Below are 19,147 nucleotides of genomic sequence, written 5' to 3' on the forward strand. Positions count from 1 at the left end.
GCACAATGAAAAATAACCATAAAAATAAAATAAAATAAATTGGTTTTTCTTACTAATATGGAATAATTTGTTTATGAAATTACAAAAATGAGATACTTTATTCAGAAGGAAATTGTAAATTACAACCACCTCAGTGATCGGCAATTCAATCTTCTAAAACGCACAGAATGCACACGTACAACAAAGAATAATGCTCTAAAAACAAATATTTTGTGTCAGATCATAGCCATCTGTATCTACACACACACCCCTCTAAAATTGCCCTTTTGGGTAGCAATGGCTATCACCAATAGACTCTACTGCATGCAATGTCGACTTTGACAAAAAACTTTGTGCATATTGCAGTCATTTTCTGCATAAAAGTATATCTAACCATGTAAGACCTGCATTTCCTAGTCACAATTCAACCCACAAAGTTCCAACACAATGTCATCTTTTGACAAAAATGGGTTGATCCTCACCCATAGAAGTGAGAAGATTGAAGCCAGAAGAATAGACCAGACCAAAATGATGGTGGGAACACCTTCCTGTTTTCCCATAACTCCCTTGAGGAAGGGGTAAAGATGGACAATGACCCAAAGAGCAAAAAATAGTTTGCCAAACAGAGGACCCCACGAATCATAACCATTGTTTATTGCATCCGAAACACCTACAATAACTCCAACTATGTTAATGATGAGCAAGGTCAAAGGAGGGATCAACAATGATGTCCACTTGAAGAGGTAGAGTTCAGCAAAGTCTCCATCATCTGCAGCTTTGGATGTGACTGTGAAGTTTGTGTTAACTCCTGCCAGAACCTTGAGCAAACCCTGAAAGAGAGCGAAGAGGTGTGAGGAGGCACCACCGATCACCCAGAATTGCTCATTCCTCCACCAGTCATGTATACCAACACCTCCCCACTGCATTTCAAGGATGCCTGTTGCAGCTATGGACATGAAAAGCGCCATGAAAATGATACTGGCGTAGTTGCTAATCTGGCAACAAGATAATGAAGCATCAGCTAAAAGCACGATACCGTGCGTCACAAGCATCCTATCTATACGTATGCATTGCTCGAATATAAAATTCCTCTTAATCGAAAGACTATGTCTGCATATCTAACAATTGATCAAATAGCAGGAAATCGTTTTCTTTCATTCCATCCTATTATAAGCAGCATAAGCAATGCTGACTAATATAATTTCATTTCATTCCACTCCACTTCATTTCATCTCTTTGCATAAATTCAAACATAAAAGGGTTAATCAACATTCACTTTATGATATCAAGTCCAGAGTCGATTTTATCCTTACCTCTGGGACTATGAACTTTCCAGTGAGTAGACAGACAGCCGGCAGGGTGCAGTATGCAATTAAGGGAAGTGATGTTAAAGGATAAACTACTGAGTTTATGTAAGAAAAGCGCTCCAGCCATTTCAAGCCACAGCCATAACCATACCATATAGGGCAATGCTTACTCAATAGGATCTCAACAGATCCAAGTGCCCAACGGAGAACTTGATGCAGACGATCTGAAAGATTTATGGGAGCTGAGCCCTTAAAAGCAGGCCTTTTAGGCATGCAATACACAGATCGCCAACCGTGACAGTGCATCTTGAAACCTGTTAATATATCTTCTGTAACAGAACCATATATCCATCCAACCTGAAATACAAGTGTAATTTAGTATTGTTACACAAACACATGTGATAACATAAACTCCAGCTGAGAGAGCCAAGAAATGTCTCATACCTCTTCCCCCCACTCTGTCTTATCTTCATAACCGCAACTGATGACATGAATGGCTTCTTTCAAGAGTGATGCCGATGTTGCTCCTTTTGGAATACCCCCATCTTCCATAAGCGTTGAAGCTATGAAAACAGGTGATTGCCCAAATTTTTTCTCAAATTTTAGTTGAGACATTAACCACGACTTCTCGCTGTCAATTCCTGTGATTGGGATTTCAAGAGGACTAGTTAGTATTGCAGAATATTTTTTAAAACTTTCAAATGACAGGCAATGCCAATTTGAGAAACCTTGTACCTTCAATCCCCTCTTCAATATTTTCTAGTGCATGTATTTGCTTTGTAGCATCCTTGTTTTTTATTTTCTTTCTTGGACTTGACTTCACTTTCCTATTTTTGTTCCTAGATCCACAACACAGACAGCACCATTTGGGCCAACAGTTACAAGTCTTCCTTGGTGGTTTCTTCTTAGCAGGGGCATCATATCCATAGAGTGCTTGCCTTCTAAAAACACACCCAGTTCCTACATATATTGGTCCTTGGATGCCATCTAAACCTTTCATGTTTATCTATATAAATATAGAGTCAAACATAGATTAGTCTTTCCTTCAAAGCACAGTAAAGTAAACGTAATATAAATCCGCAACAATTTGTTACTTACATCAAAGAAAACAACATTGCGATTTGAGTATCTATCATGACGATCAATCCCATCAAATCTTTGAGGAAATTGTACATAGCATATTTTTTTTCCTGATGTAGGATCCATCATGAAGCACATGGCTTCACGAAGTGCTTTGCTGTTATTTATGTAGTGATCACAATCGACATTGAGTAGGTATGGAGCATTTGAAATGACTGCTGAGACTCGCACCTTGACAATTAATTAACCAAACCGACACATAAAAAAAGTGATCAGGAAAAATGAAAGGCGCAAGAATGCTAAAAGTTTATCTCGAAAAAGAGAAGAGACTATACCAAGGCATTCATAGCACCAGCTTTTTTATGGTGTTCAAATCCTGGTCTTTTCTCTCGAGACACATAGACAAGACGAGGTAACTCGTTCCCTTCAATATCACGAAGACCATTTTGACCAAGGAAAACCTGTGCAAACGCATCACAGTTGAATTTAAACTTATAAAATCTGGCAAAATATTTTCACCAACGTAGAATTCAGACCAGAATAATACCCACTTGAATCATTCCAGGATGATCCCTGACACTGTTTCCAGGCCACGGAGTCCCATCCTGCATTGTCCAGCCATCCTCAGGAACCTTCTGTGCCATTGCAACCAATGCATTGATACGCACTTTGAACTCTTCATACTCCCTCTGCCACCAGCATTGAAAACACCAAATACAATATATCATTGGCTTTGAGAAAGGCGCCACAATGTAAAACAAAACCATAATGAGAAGTGGTTCAAAGTTCAAACCTTGATAGCACGACGCTCCCTGATGAATATTGCGTCCACTTTGTCTTTCAAATAGTCAACCTTCTGAGCAAAATACCATTCAGGTGCCCGAGGCTCAATGCTGAACTTCTTACAAAATGGAACCCACTTTCTTGCGAATTCAGAAGTCTCTGACAGGGCTTCGAATGTAAGCATAGCTGCACCGTCATCTGAGACATAACATGCAACTTTCTCCACTGGATAATCCACAGCAAGGATGGATAGAACTGTATTTGCAGTTATAAGGGGAGGTTCTTTCATAGGGTCAACTGTACTAACAAAAACGTCCATATCAGCTAATTCAGATGGCTTTCCTTCTTTCTCGTACCTGGTAAATTTTCAGAGAATTAGCTATGGACTAGTAAAGCATAACATTTCCAAGCACGCAGAAAGAAGTATACCTCAATGACAAACGATCCAGGTATGTTTCTCGCTCAATTGGGCACCATTTGGGAAATTGATCCAAAATCCATGACACGGCAAACCAGATTTCACAAACTACTGATGTCAGCCACAATGCATATGCGTCATTGACCGGGTGGAGAATTCTATAATGAAAAAATAGGCCAAGAACAACAATCCGGAGTACTACTATAATTCGATATGGACTGATCTTGCTTGGACTAATTGGCAACTTCCTCCACAGTGGCTGCCTCCCTTCATCCATTCTGTTACAGTTTCAAATAAATAACTCTTAAAACACAAGGGAAGGATGTGATAGCAATTAATGCATATTTAGTTGCATTATTAAGTAATCTTAAATATATAAGCTCACGAAATGAAAACAGAAAAAAGAATCATTTTATCCTATAGCTTAGCAATGATAAGAATTAAATAACAGCAGACCTACTTTGGCAAATCAGGGTCATCAAGCTCGTCACCATTTTTCCCACCATCGTGACCCCGTTCATGCTTAACTACCTCAGTTTTTTCATTCTGCCTTTTCTTCCAGTCCTCCATTCGTTCCTTCCATGCGACACTTCCATATCCATAAACCGCTAAATCTTTTTTAGGATCCATAGGCCTGGGTTGAACTGCATCACCACCAGCCTTAAGTGTAAAAAAACACAAAAAATGGATATAGAAAACTAGGTTGAACAGAAAACAGATTATAGTAAACATTGTACACAAGCAAGCCAAAGCTAATAAAAACAACATACCTGGTACAGTTGAGTCAGGAAAAGGCATAGGATGGACGCGTTTCCCACGAGACATAAATGGGGGAACAATTAGAGCATGTTTATCAGCAGAAATCCCAATATCCTTAATTGAAAAATAAATCATAATTAGACAACGAGGACCCAGAAATGTCATAACTCATAACTATAACAAATGAACTACGAAGAGATTTGAAAAATCAATTAACCTCGTGATCATATGTGAGTAGAGGAATATCAGCAGCCACAGAAGATGCATCAAACTCTGATGGTGTGGTGATGCCTGGAGCATTCATTTGTGAACCATGGCCAGTGTTGTGGTGAGAAGAGAGTATGGCCTCAACGTGACCCTGCCTGATATTGCTTCCAATGTCAAACTCATTTTCCAAATCATCAATGTCCTCTTCTTCCTCATCACCCTCAACTCTGGGACTACCTGATATTTGTTCCATTGTTACTGAAATCTATGTCCCCCAGGTTATATATAACAGAGAGATGAAAGTAAAAATTGGTTGAAGACTCACCCTTTAGGCGCTTGTATCTGGTTTTGCACTGAGGGCAAGCTTGGTTCCCCTCTCTTCTTTCATACTCATAGCAAGGTCTACACACCGGGAATGCACATTCATTGCATGCAACAAACGGTTCACCATCCACAGTAATCTCTATCTCATCCCCACAGATCTGGCAAATTTGCCCACTCAATTCTGTGACAGCGTTCACCTGCAAATTATGTGCAATGTCAACCTCAAGCTAGATCCCGAACATTAAACAACTGGGTATTAACAGAAGATGGAAGGTGCACGGATTTTCATTGCAGAAGATATGTAGCACCAAATTGGAAAGGCTTCAGGCAGTTAATTATCAGCTCTGTAATTGTGAAAAAGTAGAAGACCATATAAAGAGTGAAATAAAGAAAGAAAAAGGACCCCCAGGTACTGAATTGGTTGAAACAGTTTTTCCTATTTCTTTCACCATGAAGCCGGAGGAAAACTAAAAAGCAAATGGAAGATTCTCAGAATGTCAATACACTAGTGGCAGCTTGAAACTCTCAACGGGAATAGTAGAAAACATAGGAAACTTACTTCCACCTAAACAACCGATAACTCATTAAAATACAAAATGTCTCGAGACTAAAATGAAAAGCTTCGCCGTGGAAATCTACGAGAAAGAAGTACTAGGAGTTTTCATTTTTATTTTATTTTTTCAAATTCTTCAAGCGGCTTTGAGACATGAGTTATAGAGCAAAAACACAAGCAGAGAAAGTATCGGATTTTGAAGGCTATGAAGCTGCAAAGAAGAAGAAGCCACAGACACTCCCTCACCCTTGCAGTTTCATCAGCATTGATGAGAACAAACTCATTCCGGTTATGTGAGCCCGCAACAAGTCTCCCCTTAGTATCCATCGAAAGCAGCACTCACCACCACCACAACCACCTGAATCTTCAAATAACACAAATTCACATTGAAACACAGAAACACCTCACACCCTCAGGTACCATCACATTCACAAGAAACACCCATCCTCACACACAGTACCGAGTCAATGACAGAGAAGGAGGAAAACATAGAAATTTAAAGGCATGGGAGTGTTGGAGAATGGAGAGTGATTAAATGCAGCAGGCTAATTAAGAAAGCAAGTGCCTTTGGTGGGTATAATGAATGAAGGAAGCCTCAATGATTCTTTTCTTGAGAAACTGAGCTTCGCAACAGATGGGGTCTGGCTGTAAAAAAAAAGAAGGGAAAGCCGTAAGAGGGGTGGTAGCTCCGTGACAGACAGCAGATAGTGTAACAACTAAAAAACAAGGGAAAAAATTGACTGTGAGAAAGAGGGGACAGAGAATCTAGACAGGGATTGGAAATGGAATTCAACGAGTATCTGAGACACCAACAGAGAAAAACAACGCGGGATGGGATATATAATAAAAATAGTCGTGTGTTTGTGTCAGGAGAGTCTTTGGATCCATTTTTATACAGTATTTACCAAGAAATCTTATTGGGTAAAACAAATCTATTTTATTACATACCATCTCATATAATAATAGTAGTAATTAATAAATCAGTGTAACTGTATGGTTTGTTTTTAATACCACCTATTACACGTTTATAAAAGTTATGTGTGGTTAACTTTAAAATGATGTCAGTATGTTGAGAAAAATGTTGTTGACCTCCATTAACAAATATGTCGGTTTAGTTTTTTAAAGGACGTGTTAAATTGGAGTTAAAATATTCTTAAATACTCACAATTCTTTAAAAAAGTGTTCGAAATATATATGACTAAAACTTAAACGAGCATTTAATATATGTTTTAGCAATATATACTTTTTTACACCGACACCAAACTATAATTTTTTTTATAAATTTTTATAATAACTATTTAAAATAGTATATAGATAGTTTTTGTCTGGACGTAAATAATAATTTTAATTAATTGAATTAGTAGTAAAAAATATATAATGAAAGGATAAACGTATTATAAAATAGTGTTCTGAAAAATTAAATGAAATAATAATTTTACATGGGATTTTTCTGGAGACTTTTGAGGAATCCTATGATTGGTTTAACGAACTAAAGGGTGGGGCCACCACTCAACCACGGTGTGAGCGGACGCATCTGGGAATTAATATACATATTAGATTATTTTCTTTGAACTTTTTTAGAGTAAAATAAAAAACTTTTTTTTTCTCACAAACTAAAACTAACTTATCTTTACTTTTAATTATAAAAATAATTTCATTTTTATAATTTCTAACTTATAAATAAATTAATTTTAATACTTTCCTTTTACTTTCCTCTTCTTAAGAGAACTTTAAAAAATATTATTCAAACAAAATCCTAACTTTTTTCTTTTTGTAGTAGTAGTAGGTGAGACCAACTTATGGATCAGGGGTTATGGTTCCGCTTTTTTAATGATTTGATTTCTTGGATATATAAATTCAGTTCAGACGGAAAAAATTATTGTTGGTGTTACTACTACTATTATTATTAATTATAAAATTAATATAAAGCTTTAATTTTTTTTAAATTATTATTTAGGTAATTAATAAATAAATAAATTACCGAAATATCTCTCGCGTGTTTGTTTCTTGCCTCATAATTTGCAACTAAACACCAAAAACTCTTCTTGGTCTATCTTTCTTACTTTAATGTTTGAAATATTGACAAAGCATCATATCAACAATGTTGGCACATATTTAAGAAAAAAAACAAAAAGAAAAATATAATAAGTACTAAAAAATGTACAAATCTTTATTTGATGGTTTGAAAAGCTCAAATTCATTGTACACTTACAACTAAAAAATTATTCACGGTTTAAAAGAGCACAATTTCAAAATAGTATGTATAACTAATAAAAAAATAAAGATAAAAGCCCACGAGACAACTAGATTATCGACTTGGTTAATTTAACTTACATAACACTAGTATTATTAGAATAAATCTATTAAGAAATGGATTTTAAACGTAACTTAACCCATAAAATCGGTTTGCAAAGTGAAGTTTGCACCCACTTATATACTTTAAATTGATTTTATCTCTAGTAGATGTAGACTTCCAACACATCCCCTCACACTGAGGTATCGAGCATGAGATTAAACATTAATGGATGGTCTAATAGCGGGTGAAACAATTCTGATGTGTTATTTCAAAGAGTAGGGTACCAAATATATAAATACAAGAATCATATAATCCTTCATTTATTAAAGGAATCACAAATATATAAATCTGCACAAATTATAATAATATATAAATTATAATTAACACAATATTTGATTACCTAATATCCATTAATAGAATATTTGACATATCTTAACCAAATCTGTTTAATTCTTTGCAATTTTTATACTAGGTTTAGCATGATGAAAATAAATGTTGTCATAGGAAATATTACCAGCGTATCTTCGTAAGCCTAATGGTGTTGATTCATTTTGTTTCCATAACTGACAATATATAAACAGTGTCCACAATGTACAAAATAAGAGAAAAGATGGAAAAGAAAAGAAAAGGTGAAACACGGACAAATAACTTCTGACTTCACTATTGCTTGTGAAAGTAATTGACAAACCGCGATAGTGGCAAAATCATGTTTCTTCATTTATTTCTCTAAAGAAATAGGCAACAAAATCATCTAACAATTGTTTCATTATAGACCTTTGACCTCAATGTAATAATAGAGCATTACAACAACAGTGCTGATATATTAATATCCAAAACTATTTTATAACTACAATCTTTTAATTGAAAAAAATCTTGAGAAGGGAAAGCTTTGAATAAAAGAAAGACCTGATAAATCTTCTACTAAGATTTCTGTCAAGCTTTGTAGCCGAGATGAGTTTTAATTAGTAAGTATATCTTAGTGCTTAAAGTGAACCTACTTTCCACTAAATTTTTGGACTTAGTTAACTACTTATCTGTGCTCATAATATCATAGTATATATTAAAAAAAACTACTGTAATATGCAGATAGCTTAACTAATAAGTTTTTGGTGCAACATACGCAAAGTAATTATTTTGAACAACATTAACTGAGTGAGTTTGGTTAAAAGACAAAGGAAAGGCGGGACCATATGGTCTTTAATGTCGAAATAGGTCACCTTCTCATAGTCTATGATTGCATTTCTTAATTAGGTGACCTTCAATCATGTCACATAAGATACATTTATTGTCACTTTCTTCGCGATATATTTGTAAACTCAGAATAGGAAAATAACTACCATATTCATTCTTCTTTCAACTTTCTATATTCAAGGAATGATGGGACATTTTCAACTTTCTACATTCCATGCGGCTTTTTGCAGTGATCATGTAAATCAGAATTTCAAGTACGCTTTCTTTTAGTTTAGCTAAGCCAAGATAATATTTTATCAAGCTAGGGCTACAAACATGAAAAATTACACAAACTAAAGCACACTTTTCAACAGAAGGATATATAACATTTTTATTTTTATTTTCAAATTTACATTGATATTTTTTTCTCAAAGTCTATTTCTATTATTCTTCATCATCGTATTAGTACACATTTGTTTGATTCTTTATTAAATAAAATTAAACACCAAAACTAATTATTTTTAAAATTGGTTAGAAGTTCCACGGCTAGAGATAAGACTAATTCATAGTATATAAATGGGTGCAAACCTCACCTTACAAATCGGTTTTGTGGGGTTGAGTTAGGCTTAAAACCCACTTCTTATGATATCAGAATTATGATTAAAGCCTAACTTATTAACAATATGAACAACAAAATTTAAATCAAATTACGATAATTTTGTAAAAAGGATTCTTATATATTGAAGTATAGTAAGGACGAGTGGATATTCCCTTGTTTGTTTTTATTGATTTTCACCTCCTTAAACAAATTAACTTGTTACATACAAAAAGAACTACTTATTTGTTCCCTGACTTGTGAAACGAGAAGTCAATATGAGGTGTAAGTAGATACATGTGCGACAACGTATATATGAAAAACACGTTTTCATGATCGTGGTTCTGACTATACAGTTATCGAAGCACTTGGTGGAAGAAAAGGCAAAGGTGGAAAGATAAAGGTTTAAAGAAGCAAAGGGGAAAGGAACAATAATTGTAAAGTGTAGTGACAATGAGCATGAGTGTGGTGCACTGTAGCTTATCTTTTCTGGTTTCTTCTCGACGACTCAATCGATCTACCTTTGTTTTCGAAGGAAGTTTCGAGTGCATGGGAGCAAGTTTCCACTGAAAGCCAAGAGTGATCCAGTTGTTGGATCTCCAAAATTAGTATGAGTTGAAAGCCTTTCATGGTCAATTTAATAATAATCTACTTTTAATTCAAGAAAAACCATCAAAGGGTATTGCACTGGCTACCATCTTCTCATTGTAACTCATTATAATGTTAATTTATGGTCATGCACATGCACTCACTCTCAACCTATAAACTTCCAAGTGTAGGTATAAGATGATTTAAGTTTAATTTTACACAATAATGAATGGGCAATTGAACAATTGTCCACCTAATAAAGGATACATAAATTGTGATAATTTTAGAACAGAATCATACTGATTCTGGTACCCTCATTATGCTACTGTCCACGTGGCTAGCATCGTATGGTAATCTTGTGTTTAGTGCAGGGTTGGTCCTAAGTAAGTAACCTACCTTGTTTTTCAAAAAATTTAAAGAACCAATTGTCTTCAAGGCTTTTTGCTAAGATACATTTATGCAACTCCAACCAACCCTAATTTTTATCAAGGTTTATTGTACTACTACTACCTCTTATTTCATGTTTGATTGTATAAGGAATTATATCATTTTTATTATATAAATGATTAAACTATTAGTTATAACTAAGCTATAAATTTATTAATGAATTTATTTATTGAGAGTATTACTGAAGAAAACATGATACGTGATGACTGTTTTTTTTTCAGTGATAAATAATAAGACGAACACTAGCTATTAGAAAGGTAAGATAAAATAATAAAATTCAGGGCTCATATATTTCAGTCACCTGCCACGTACCATGTGGCTCAAATTAAAGAATTTTAAACAGTATTAACTGTGGGCAGTATTTTCTTTCTCCTTACAGTATTCGCAGGATGATTAAATTAATAGGATTAAAGAATAGTAGTTAGGTAAAAGGATAATGATTGATAATTATGAGCAGCATTTAGTTGCTTACAGGAGTCAGACATGCCACGTGTGCTAAATAACTGGTGGTGGGTCCCACTTAGAATCGTAGAGTTATAAAAGAAAATGAGTCACTTTGGTAGTGAGTAAAAATTTTAAAATTTAGTGTGATGGTTGCGAATTGATTTATTTATCGACTTTTTTTAATTTATTTTATATATTTATTAAAGTATAATAAAATTATATTGATTTGATTTATTTATGTAGTATAATTAAAGTATTTATATATTTTATTTGATATTATTATAAAGATAGCAGTTACAAATTAAAGTATTAATTTATATGATTATAATTTTTATAATTATTATTGAATAATATAATTGTATTTAAAAGATATAATTGTCAATTTATATAACTAGAAAAATTATTAAATGATTATTGTTTGTGTGTTAGGGATTAATCTATTTTCAACTTTATTTTGAATTTGTTTAACTTACGGATTAAACGAACTAGATCTAATTTTATCCACATTTAAAATAACAAATATTTTTCAACTGATATTGCATACTATTTTAGTTTTTTATAATTAGTTTGTAAATGAATAACTTTTTTGCTAACTATTTTATTATTAACATATTATCAATTCTCATAATTTTATACATTAACACATTCTTAAGAGTAAAATTAAATTCTATTTTAAAATAATGAATTCAAGTAACAGATTTGTTTGACGAGAAAAGTATTACACACACACACATATGTTTCAAATCCTTACTGAAAATACCATATCACTTTCAGAATTAAAAATAACTGTTTCATTTGAAGCTTGGGCCCTGGGAACGAAATAATGATTCAAAATATTATTTGCTTACTTACAAAAATTTTTAATACATACAATTCAGTAAATATGTAACCCAACTTGAAGGGCACAAGAATACTACTATGTACATTCTGCCCTAAGATTCTCCACCTATCGGTCAGTCTGATATAGCATTAGGAGATCATTTGCAGATCATCACATTAAATAAGGTTAGGAAATTATTAAATCACTATTAGCCTCGCTTAAAATAAAAGTCCATTAAAGACTTATATTCTTTGAGATCCAACTCTTCTTGAATATTGGATTACCTTTTACAGGTAACCGATCCAACGGAAACGAGAAGAACTGGAGGACGAGCACAGATAGAAGACGACCTGTGGAGAATGGAAAGTTAGAAAAATACAGGGTAATCCCAGCCCTGCAACAACAATATATGATAATGGACTTTGATGATCATAATCATCGTTCTGGTTCTCATTCAAGAGATGAACAATACACAATTGTGGCAGAACCACCCAGACCCTTTATTAATGGAACTAGAAGTGCCGAAGCTGAGACCAAATAAGTAGTGGAATCAACAGCTGAGTCCTATCTTGATGTGAAAGAAGGTTGTGCATTTACATGATCAAATTACAAATTGGTCCTGCTTTTGAGGAACCACTCAATTATCAAGTTCATCTAGAGTGCGTAAACGCAATCGACAATCAGCAATCAACATGAAAGCTTTCCAACAATCGAGCTTTCTTTTATAAGACATTTAGATTAACCATATTGGCTAATGGCTATTTATTCAGTTTTCCAAAGGGTTCTTCAGTCAAGAACTTGTTTGAATACATTGTGGCCTCTATCAAAGTTTCAATATTTTGTTTCATCAAACCGGTTTGATGAGTCTTCAGTCTCACAGAAGTCGAGGAACAGCTACAGCTTCCAACTGTGATTATTGAATTGCTGAAGTCCTGTACCCCATTGCCTTCATTGTTGAATGAGTTTACAATGCTTTGGCTTCCTGTAAGACATCAAATATAAAACCATTAGTTGGACAATGCCTTCAACATGTACAGGAACTTCAACAAAATTTCTCAGTTGGCAGATACCCACGTGCAGTTCCTATTTTATAGGAATGTGGGTAGAATATGAGATATACTGAAACCAATATTCCTATTATGAAACATTTATAAAACATTTAACCCATAAATGTAGTCAATTTTCAAACCATTACTGAACAGTTGTGTAGAAGTTCTGATACCGTATTATCACAATTTTTACCATTCTATGATTGGACAGAGCACTATAAATAACACATTGATACTCTGTATTTTGTATCATCAAATCTTATACTACACTGTCAGAATTTCAGAAAATGAGAATTTAAAATTATGAAAACACAAGAAAAAAATTCTTGTGACAGCAACTATTACTGGAGGTTAGTTTCATTCTCTATTTCCACTTCTAAGTTTTCATTCCAATGGTAGTATTTCCGTAGCAATCTACCCTACAACATGTCTAAAAGTGTTGTTGAATCAGTAAAAAAATATTATTGATTGGTATTTGTTTTAATATATAATATCTTAGCACATATAATATAAATGTCATGTTACTAGAATCATTGTTCTTGAATCCTAAGGACTTAAAGTTAATCAGAACACAAATCCCAAACATAATGTTCAAGACCATCTATGAAGGATATGGGCACAATATGATGGCTTAAGCCCATTTGCTGACTCAATTATCAAAGCCCAATATCAGGTGTCAAAAGACATTTATTAAGAACTTTCCCCATGTGGATCAACTACAGTACATGTACCTCAGCATTGCATTTAGGGCCAAGAGATAGTGGAAGAAAGGTTCGGGAACTGGTCCCATCTTCTGTTTAAAAAAAAAGTCCTATATCTGATTCTTTCAAAAGGAACACTAACCAATTCTTTTATAGGATTTACTAATCATTAATATAGATATTTAATAAAACCACTGAACTCTTAGGAAAAAAAAGGTATGGAATAATTTGAAATTGATTAAAGTTAACCTGAACTTTACGGGATATATGAAGTTGTTTAGGATAAGGGAGTAAAAAAAAAAATATCACAGTCTATGCCCTTAATTTTATGTACATTATTAGATCTTTGTTTTTTCTTCCTATCTCTCTTTTTTTTTATCACATCATACATCCTACGAACCTATAAATTTTATTTTCTCTCTGTGTGTATATCAAATATTGACAAACTTTTTAGTGTACATCATTTTTCTATAAATAATGATCAAACTAAGATTGTCCTATTTCATTCCAACTTCTTTTATTCATTTATGTCATGCTCAAACTTACATAAACGTGTTTTCACACTTTAAGTCCTATATCCAGACATTACTTAATAGAAACATTTTAATAGTCAATATATAATTTTTTCTCAAAATAGTTAAAAATATTTTCGTACAACTTTTACAAAGATAAAATTAAAAATTCTTTTATGCAACTTATACTACAAAAATTGTAACTCTTCTCTACAATTTTCACATAAGAAACTTCTCATTCTTTTGAACACCGAAGTACTCAAATCTCCTATACATCCCATTGCAACCTTTTATCAGGATGCAATTACAAAAACTCTCAAAACACACATCTACCCCAAATTTTTAATACGCACAAAAGATCTAAAAAATTTCAAATCACCACTGAAATTTGTCTTGCGACAACTTGGGAGATTGTATTGAAATATTTCCAACTCAATAATTGGTGCTGAGCACAAAGTAAAAGCATGCATGCTGAGAAATATATTTCAAAATTGTAACTCTTCTTTACAATTTTCACATAAGAAATTTTCCATTCTTTTTAACACCGAAGTACTCAAATCTACTATACATCCTATTGCAACCTTTTATCAGGATGCAATTACAAAAACTCTCAAAACACACATCTACCCCAAATTTTCAATACACCCAAAAGATTTACTAATTGTAGTAAAAAAATTCAAATCACCACCGAAATCTGTCTTACGACAACGGGTGGAGATTGTATTGAAATATTTCCAACTCAATAATTGGTGTTGAGCACAGAAGTGATAGCATGCATGCTGAGATATATATATTTTAAATAGAAAAATTTAGTGAAAATCAAGATGGTGAGTAAAAGACCAACATACGAAGATCTCGCGAAAATCGGATCTTGTGGGGTGGCCATTGCAGAAGACAAAGAAATGGTAGCAGACGCGATTATGGAGAATCACGAATGAGTGGTATTGGCGAGTGGAGGTTCCCTTTGAAGGATAATTGACCTCGGCATTGGATCGAGTGAAATCCAATATTGTTGGTGGATGTTGATCTCTGGTTGGGATCAGCAGCAGTGCAACAAGGGCTCTAAGAAGAAGCAGGAAAATACGATACCATGTAAACCGAGTGAACCACGACAACAGCCGGTGATGATTATGATTGTGGCATTGCTGAAGTTCTGGATGCCGTCACCCTTGTTGTTGAATGAGCTTGCTATCACACCCACTTTCACTCCGCTTGTTGAGCTACAGCTATACCCTCCAATTTTGATTGTTGCATTGAAGAAGTCTTTCGTGCCGTCCCTTTCATTGTTGAATGACTTTGCTATGGCACCTTGTCCAATACTTTCGCTTCCTGAAACATCAAACATAAAACGATTAGTGTGGTGTTAGGTTCAATAAATGATGCTAAGGTTAAGGGACTATATGGTGGAAGGCCATAAGCCCAGTACCAATTGGGATAATTAAGTTAATAATAGTAAAAGGTAAAGATAAAGGGACGGATAATAATAAAGAAAGAAACACTTAAAATGAGACATAACAGTTAATAATGTTTTTTTTTTTGGAATCTAAAGTCAGATAGGAATTTGGAGATGGAGAGGGAATAAAGGAGATCTTTGGCAGTATCGGAAAGGACAGAGTTCTTTACCAAATCGGAATTATCAGACTAGAGCAATTAGCAAGTGAGTACTCTCATATGAAACGATGCCTCTAACATACACAGGGAACTTCAAAGATGCGCAAAGCAAAACACTACTTTTCCTATATAACTGTAGAGAAAGGTAAGTTGATAATCCAAAAAATAATAAATTTTATAATATAATTTTAAAAAAATTATGGATTGATAAATCAACCCTACTTCCCACAAATTCAACTTTAATGAGCTGAATTTTTAATTAAACTCAAAATTAGACCACATTAATTTTTTTTTTAAATTCAATCCTACACAAATTCATAATAAACTGAATTGGTCACTGTAACTACCAAGTAGGATTCATGAATGTGTAATTAATGGTAAATTAATGGATAATATTCTCTGAAAACATATAAATAACAATCGATTGAGAAGTTAAAGGGTTTGTTTTTACTAAATTTTGATAGACTTGCAAGGACAAATTCTGACTTAAGCGTCGTCGGAGTGTTTTCTATAGATCACCCCATTTTTGGGATTGAGAGAGCGAGAGTCACGAAAGAAGGAAGAAGTGAGAAGGACCGACTGGTAGAGGAAGAGCGTTTCCGAACGGTTGCAACAGGAGTTGTCCTCGGTCCCTTTCAGCAGAAACAGTTACACAGTTTTAACAATACTATTCACGAGACCAAGATGCCAATCAGTTATGTATGAGATAAGAGATTAAAGAATCTAAGGTGAAAGAAAGTACTTACAGGTAAAGTACTTAATGTATATATTGAGCATTAGCATTAAAAACTGAATTTACTTGAGGATCAAACTTTAATTGGCACATAACACCTCCAGAGAGTCTGAGGAGAGAGCAATCCAGTTCAAAATTAGAAATCCCCCCACCCTATAGTCTTCATGTGGGGACTGTCTTCTTTTGAACCTTTCGAAAACCTGGAACTTAAGGCCCAAATCCTAAAGAACCTGCAAAATCAGGTCAAACACATTAAATCACAAATTTTTTGAACAACGGAATTAGTTAAACAATGAGCTCTGTTGCATTCAATTTCATATCAAACCATGTTTCATAGTGACAATGTGATATTTTGCCATTACTTTGGCTATTAACTAACGGTTGATTACTGAAATTTCAAATCCCAATGATAATATAAGAAACCAAAAAAGCTAATTTGTATAGCTCTGTAACACTGAAAACCTAGTTCCAACAGAATGTCCTGAGAATACATGATCTCGGCTGTCTGTTCTCTTGTTACCCCGACGGTCTAATGCCTAATAGAACAATATATATAGATATATGCATACCAAGTAAGATAAATTAAATCCAAATATCGGAACAAAGTTCCAAAATTCTTCAAACAAATTGTTTTCGACCACTCTGAAGAAGTTGGGAACGGTTAAGCAAATTAGGCATTCAAGGCGTTAACCCTTAGAAGACATCCATTGATGACCTTCAGTAATGGACAAACACCAATATACATGTGAAGCATTGAATCGTGGTAATAGTTTACTAGAGGTGAAAATTCTAGTAAAATTTGGGGGAGAAGTTATTTTCACGCTACCTCATCTATTAAAACCCAAGAGAACTTGGTTTGTTTCTAACTTTTATCCTTAATTTCTTTGTATCCAGCGTATAGCTTCAGCATGAGTGAATTGCAGCACCAGCTCGTGAGAACATATGAAGATTCTGTTCCTCATACATACTTGAGACCTGGTGCTGAACACAAAAACAAGGCACATACTTTCAGATCTAATCTGCTTGGAAATAAATAAACCAAAAACGCAGCATATATAAAATCATACACATTCCCAAAAGGAAGGAAAACATACAAAGACGTCACCGAATTTGGATCCGGTGGAGGAAGAAAATTCCGTTGCAGGAATGTCTTTGTCGTCTACAACGGAAAGTGGTTATGGAGAAACTAAAAATGTTGTTGGCGAATGGTGATTTAGAAGTGGAGGGGTTTTGTCGACGTCCGATTGGGAGAAACAGTACCTGAGAAAGACAGAAAATAAATAAATAAATAAAGAAACTAACAAAGAAATCGAACAAGAAAGTATTTGCTGATTTAATGATACCATGCAAATCAAACGAGGTACAGCAACAGCAACAGCCTCCAGTAAGCACGATTTTGGCGTTAGCAAAATTCTGAGTGCCATTCCCCAGATTGTTGAATGAATCCGTCACTTTACGTCCGCTGGTTTGAATTACATCAAACACTGAAAAATTAACAGAAGAAGAAATCTTTTTCGATAGAAAAAGTGAAGCCATTTTCAGATTCATTCTCCCAGTATATCTGTTTTTGTCTTTGATGGAGAGAGAGTAGGTCCTTGCAACGAGTTGACTTTCTATATCTAAGAGCACGTCCTCTTGGTCAGTGAGGATTCATTTATTCTAGAACATTCATACGTAAGAAAACAAATGTTTTGAATTAAAACAGTTTGAATAGGTTATACAGCCAAAATAAAATATCCATAATCATAACCTTAAGGATATGATTCAAATAAAGTAATAGACAGCTCATAATTATATGCAGTCTTTTTAAGCCGCCGGTGCTCTAATTAAAGAAGATTCCATTCCCACTCTAATTCATAGTGTATAGTTATTGAAAGAAAAAAAGAAGTTACACTAGTTTGTTTTTTTAAAATTAAAAGGTATTTATGTATAGAAGCTTTATATTTATAATTCCATAATTAATAATAATAATAATGAACAGCAAAAATAGAGACGGGAGTACTTGTTGGTGAATTAAGGATTTATTTGTCCGGCACATGAAATTTTACAAATTTACTTTATATGTTTTTAAAAGTTTACTATAATTTATTTCAATTCAATAAATGTAAAATATATTAAATGATTGCGTGGTAATCTTTTTAAGCTTTTAATTAAAAGCTAAGATAAAAATTTTCAAGAAAACATAATATATTGTGTCGAAGTCAACGTATTCTTGTTATGGTCGTCCCTTTTAGACAGTTGAGACAATGAAATTATTTTATATATTTAATTATATAAAATAATTATTATTATCACAATTATAGTTTGTTTAGTATGGAAATTTAATTTTTGTGCAGTAATATAGAAAATGATATGTTATTAAAATAAACTAAAATAAAAACTATCAGCAAAAAATGGGCTTAATTTTGGAAAAGAAACTATATATTTTCAATTGTTTTCAAATATTCTTCAAGACACTGAACGACTTTCATTATGTAGAAACTGAAATGAAAAATTAAAAATTATACTAGTTATTATAAGAATTTAAAACTGGTTACGTGAACTTATTTTGGTAATTTATAACTTAAAGATATTCCTGAAATGGATGATTGAAGAAGGACAAAGCTCATCAACACACAAAGTTCTAACTTTATAATTTTTCTTCTTCTGCCTTTGTTAAGGGAAAAATATTTGTAAGACTGGTAAAAAGTAATCTACCCAGAAAAAGAAAAAAAAATAAAATAAAAGAAAATATTATTTTTCATTTTCTTTATTTTTTTTTTCATTTTACT

The 19,147-nt window shown here is 33.5% G+C and overlaps 1 protein-coding gene and 1 long non-coding RNA gene across 6 annotated transcripts; both read right to left on the reverse strand.

The window, feature by feature from the left end:
• Window positions 1-25: 25 nt before the first annotated feature.
• On the reverse strand, window positions 26-6,227 carry LOC124824253 (cellulose synthase A catalytic subunit 2 [UDP-forming]-like). Of its 2 annotated transcripts, XM_047296666.2 has the most exons (14): window positions 5,657-6,227; window positions 4,859-5,054; window positions 4,544-4,770; window positions 4,338-4,440; window positions 4,028-4,211; window positions 3,579-3,845; window positions 3,160-3,505; window positions 2,918-3,055; window positions 2,702-2,827; window positions 2,385-2,597; window positions 2,022-2,292; window positions 1,731-1,927; window positions 1,293-1,643; window positions 26-974 (listed from the first exon to the last, which is right to left on the reverse strand). In XM_047296666.2, the coding sequence occupies exons 1-14, from the start codon at window positions 5,735-5,737 to the stop codon at window positions 393-395; spliced, it is 3,282 nt and encodes a 1,093-aa protein (XP_047152622.1). In that variant the 5' UTR covers window positions 5,738-6,227; the 3' UTR covers window positions 26-392. The 2 variants fall into 2 exon arrangements, with proteins under 2 accessions (XP_047152622.1, XP_087953915.1); XM_088097789.1 differs by lacking the exons at window positions 4,544-4,770; window positions 4,859-5,054; window positions 5,657-6,227 and having other exon boundaries at window positions 4,028-4,227; window positions 4,338-4,442.
• A 5,910-nt stretch (window positions 6,228-12,137) lies between these two features.
• LOC124824254 (uncharacterized) lies at window positions 12,138-18,053 on the reverse strand. Of its 4 annotated transcripts, none has more exons than XR_015781404.1 (6): window positions 17,720-18,052; window positions 17,471-17,636; window positions 17,203-17,357; window positions 16,390-16,606; window positions 14,881-16,275; window positions 12,138-12,752 (listed from the first exon to the last, which is right to left on the reverse strand). It is a non-coding gene; the product is annotated as an uncharacterized LOC124824254 (long non-coding RNA). The 4 variants fall into 4 exon arrangements; XR_015781405.1 differs by having other exon boundaries at window positions 14,881-15,361; window positions 16,095-16,606; window positions 17,720-18,050; XR_015781406.1 differs by having other exon boundaries at window positions 14,881-16,606; window positions 17,203-17,277; window positions 17,720-18,053.
• Window positions 18,054-19,147: the final 1,094 nt, after the last annotated feature.

This window comes from Vigna umbellata, chromosome 8, assembly GCF_029865625.1.
Source record: "Vigna umbellata cultivar VRB3 chromosome 8, Vumbellata_1.0, whole genome shotgun sequence".
Lineage (NCBI taxonomy): Eukaryota > Viridiplantae > Streptophyta > Magnoliopsida > Fabales > Fabaceae > Vigna > Vigna umbellata.

Coding starts and splice junctions, on each gene's coding strand:
- LOC124824253 (XM_047296666.2), bottom strand. CDS start 5,737: ATGGATACTAAGGGGAGACTTGTTGCGGGCTCACATAACCGGAATGAG. Junction 3,506..3,578: donor CTGGATCGTTTGTCATTGAG/GTATACTTCTTT, acceptor AAAATTTACCAG/GTACGAGAAAGAAGGAAAGC. Junction 975..1,292: donor GAAAGTTCATAGTCCCAGAG/GTAAGGATAAAA, acceptor TCTTGTTGCCAG/ATTAGCAACTACGCCAGTAT.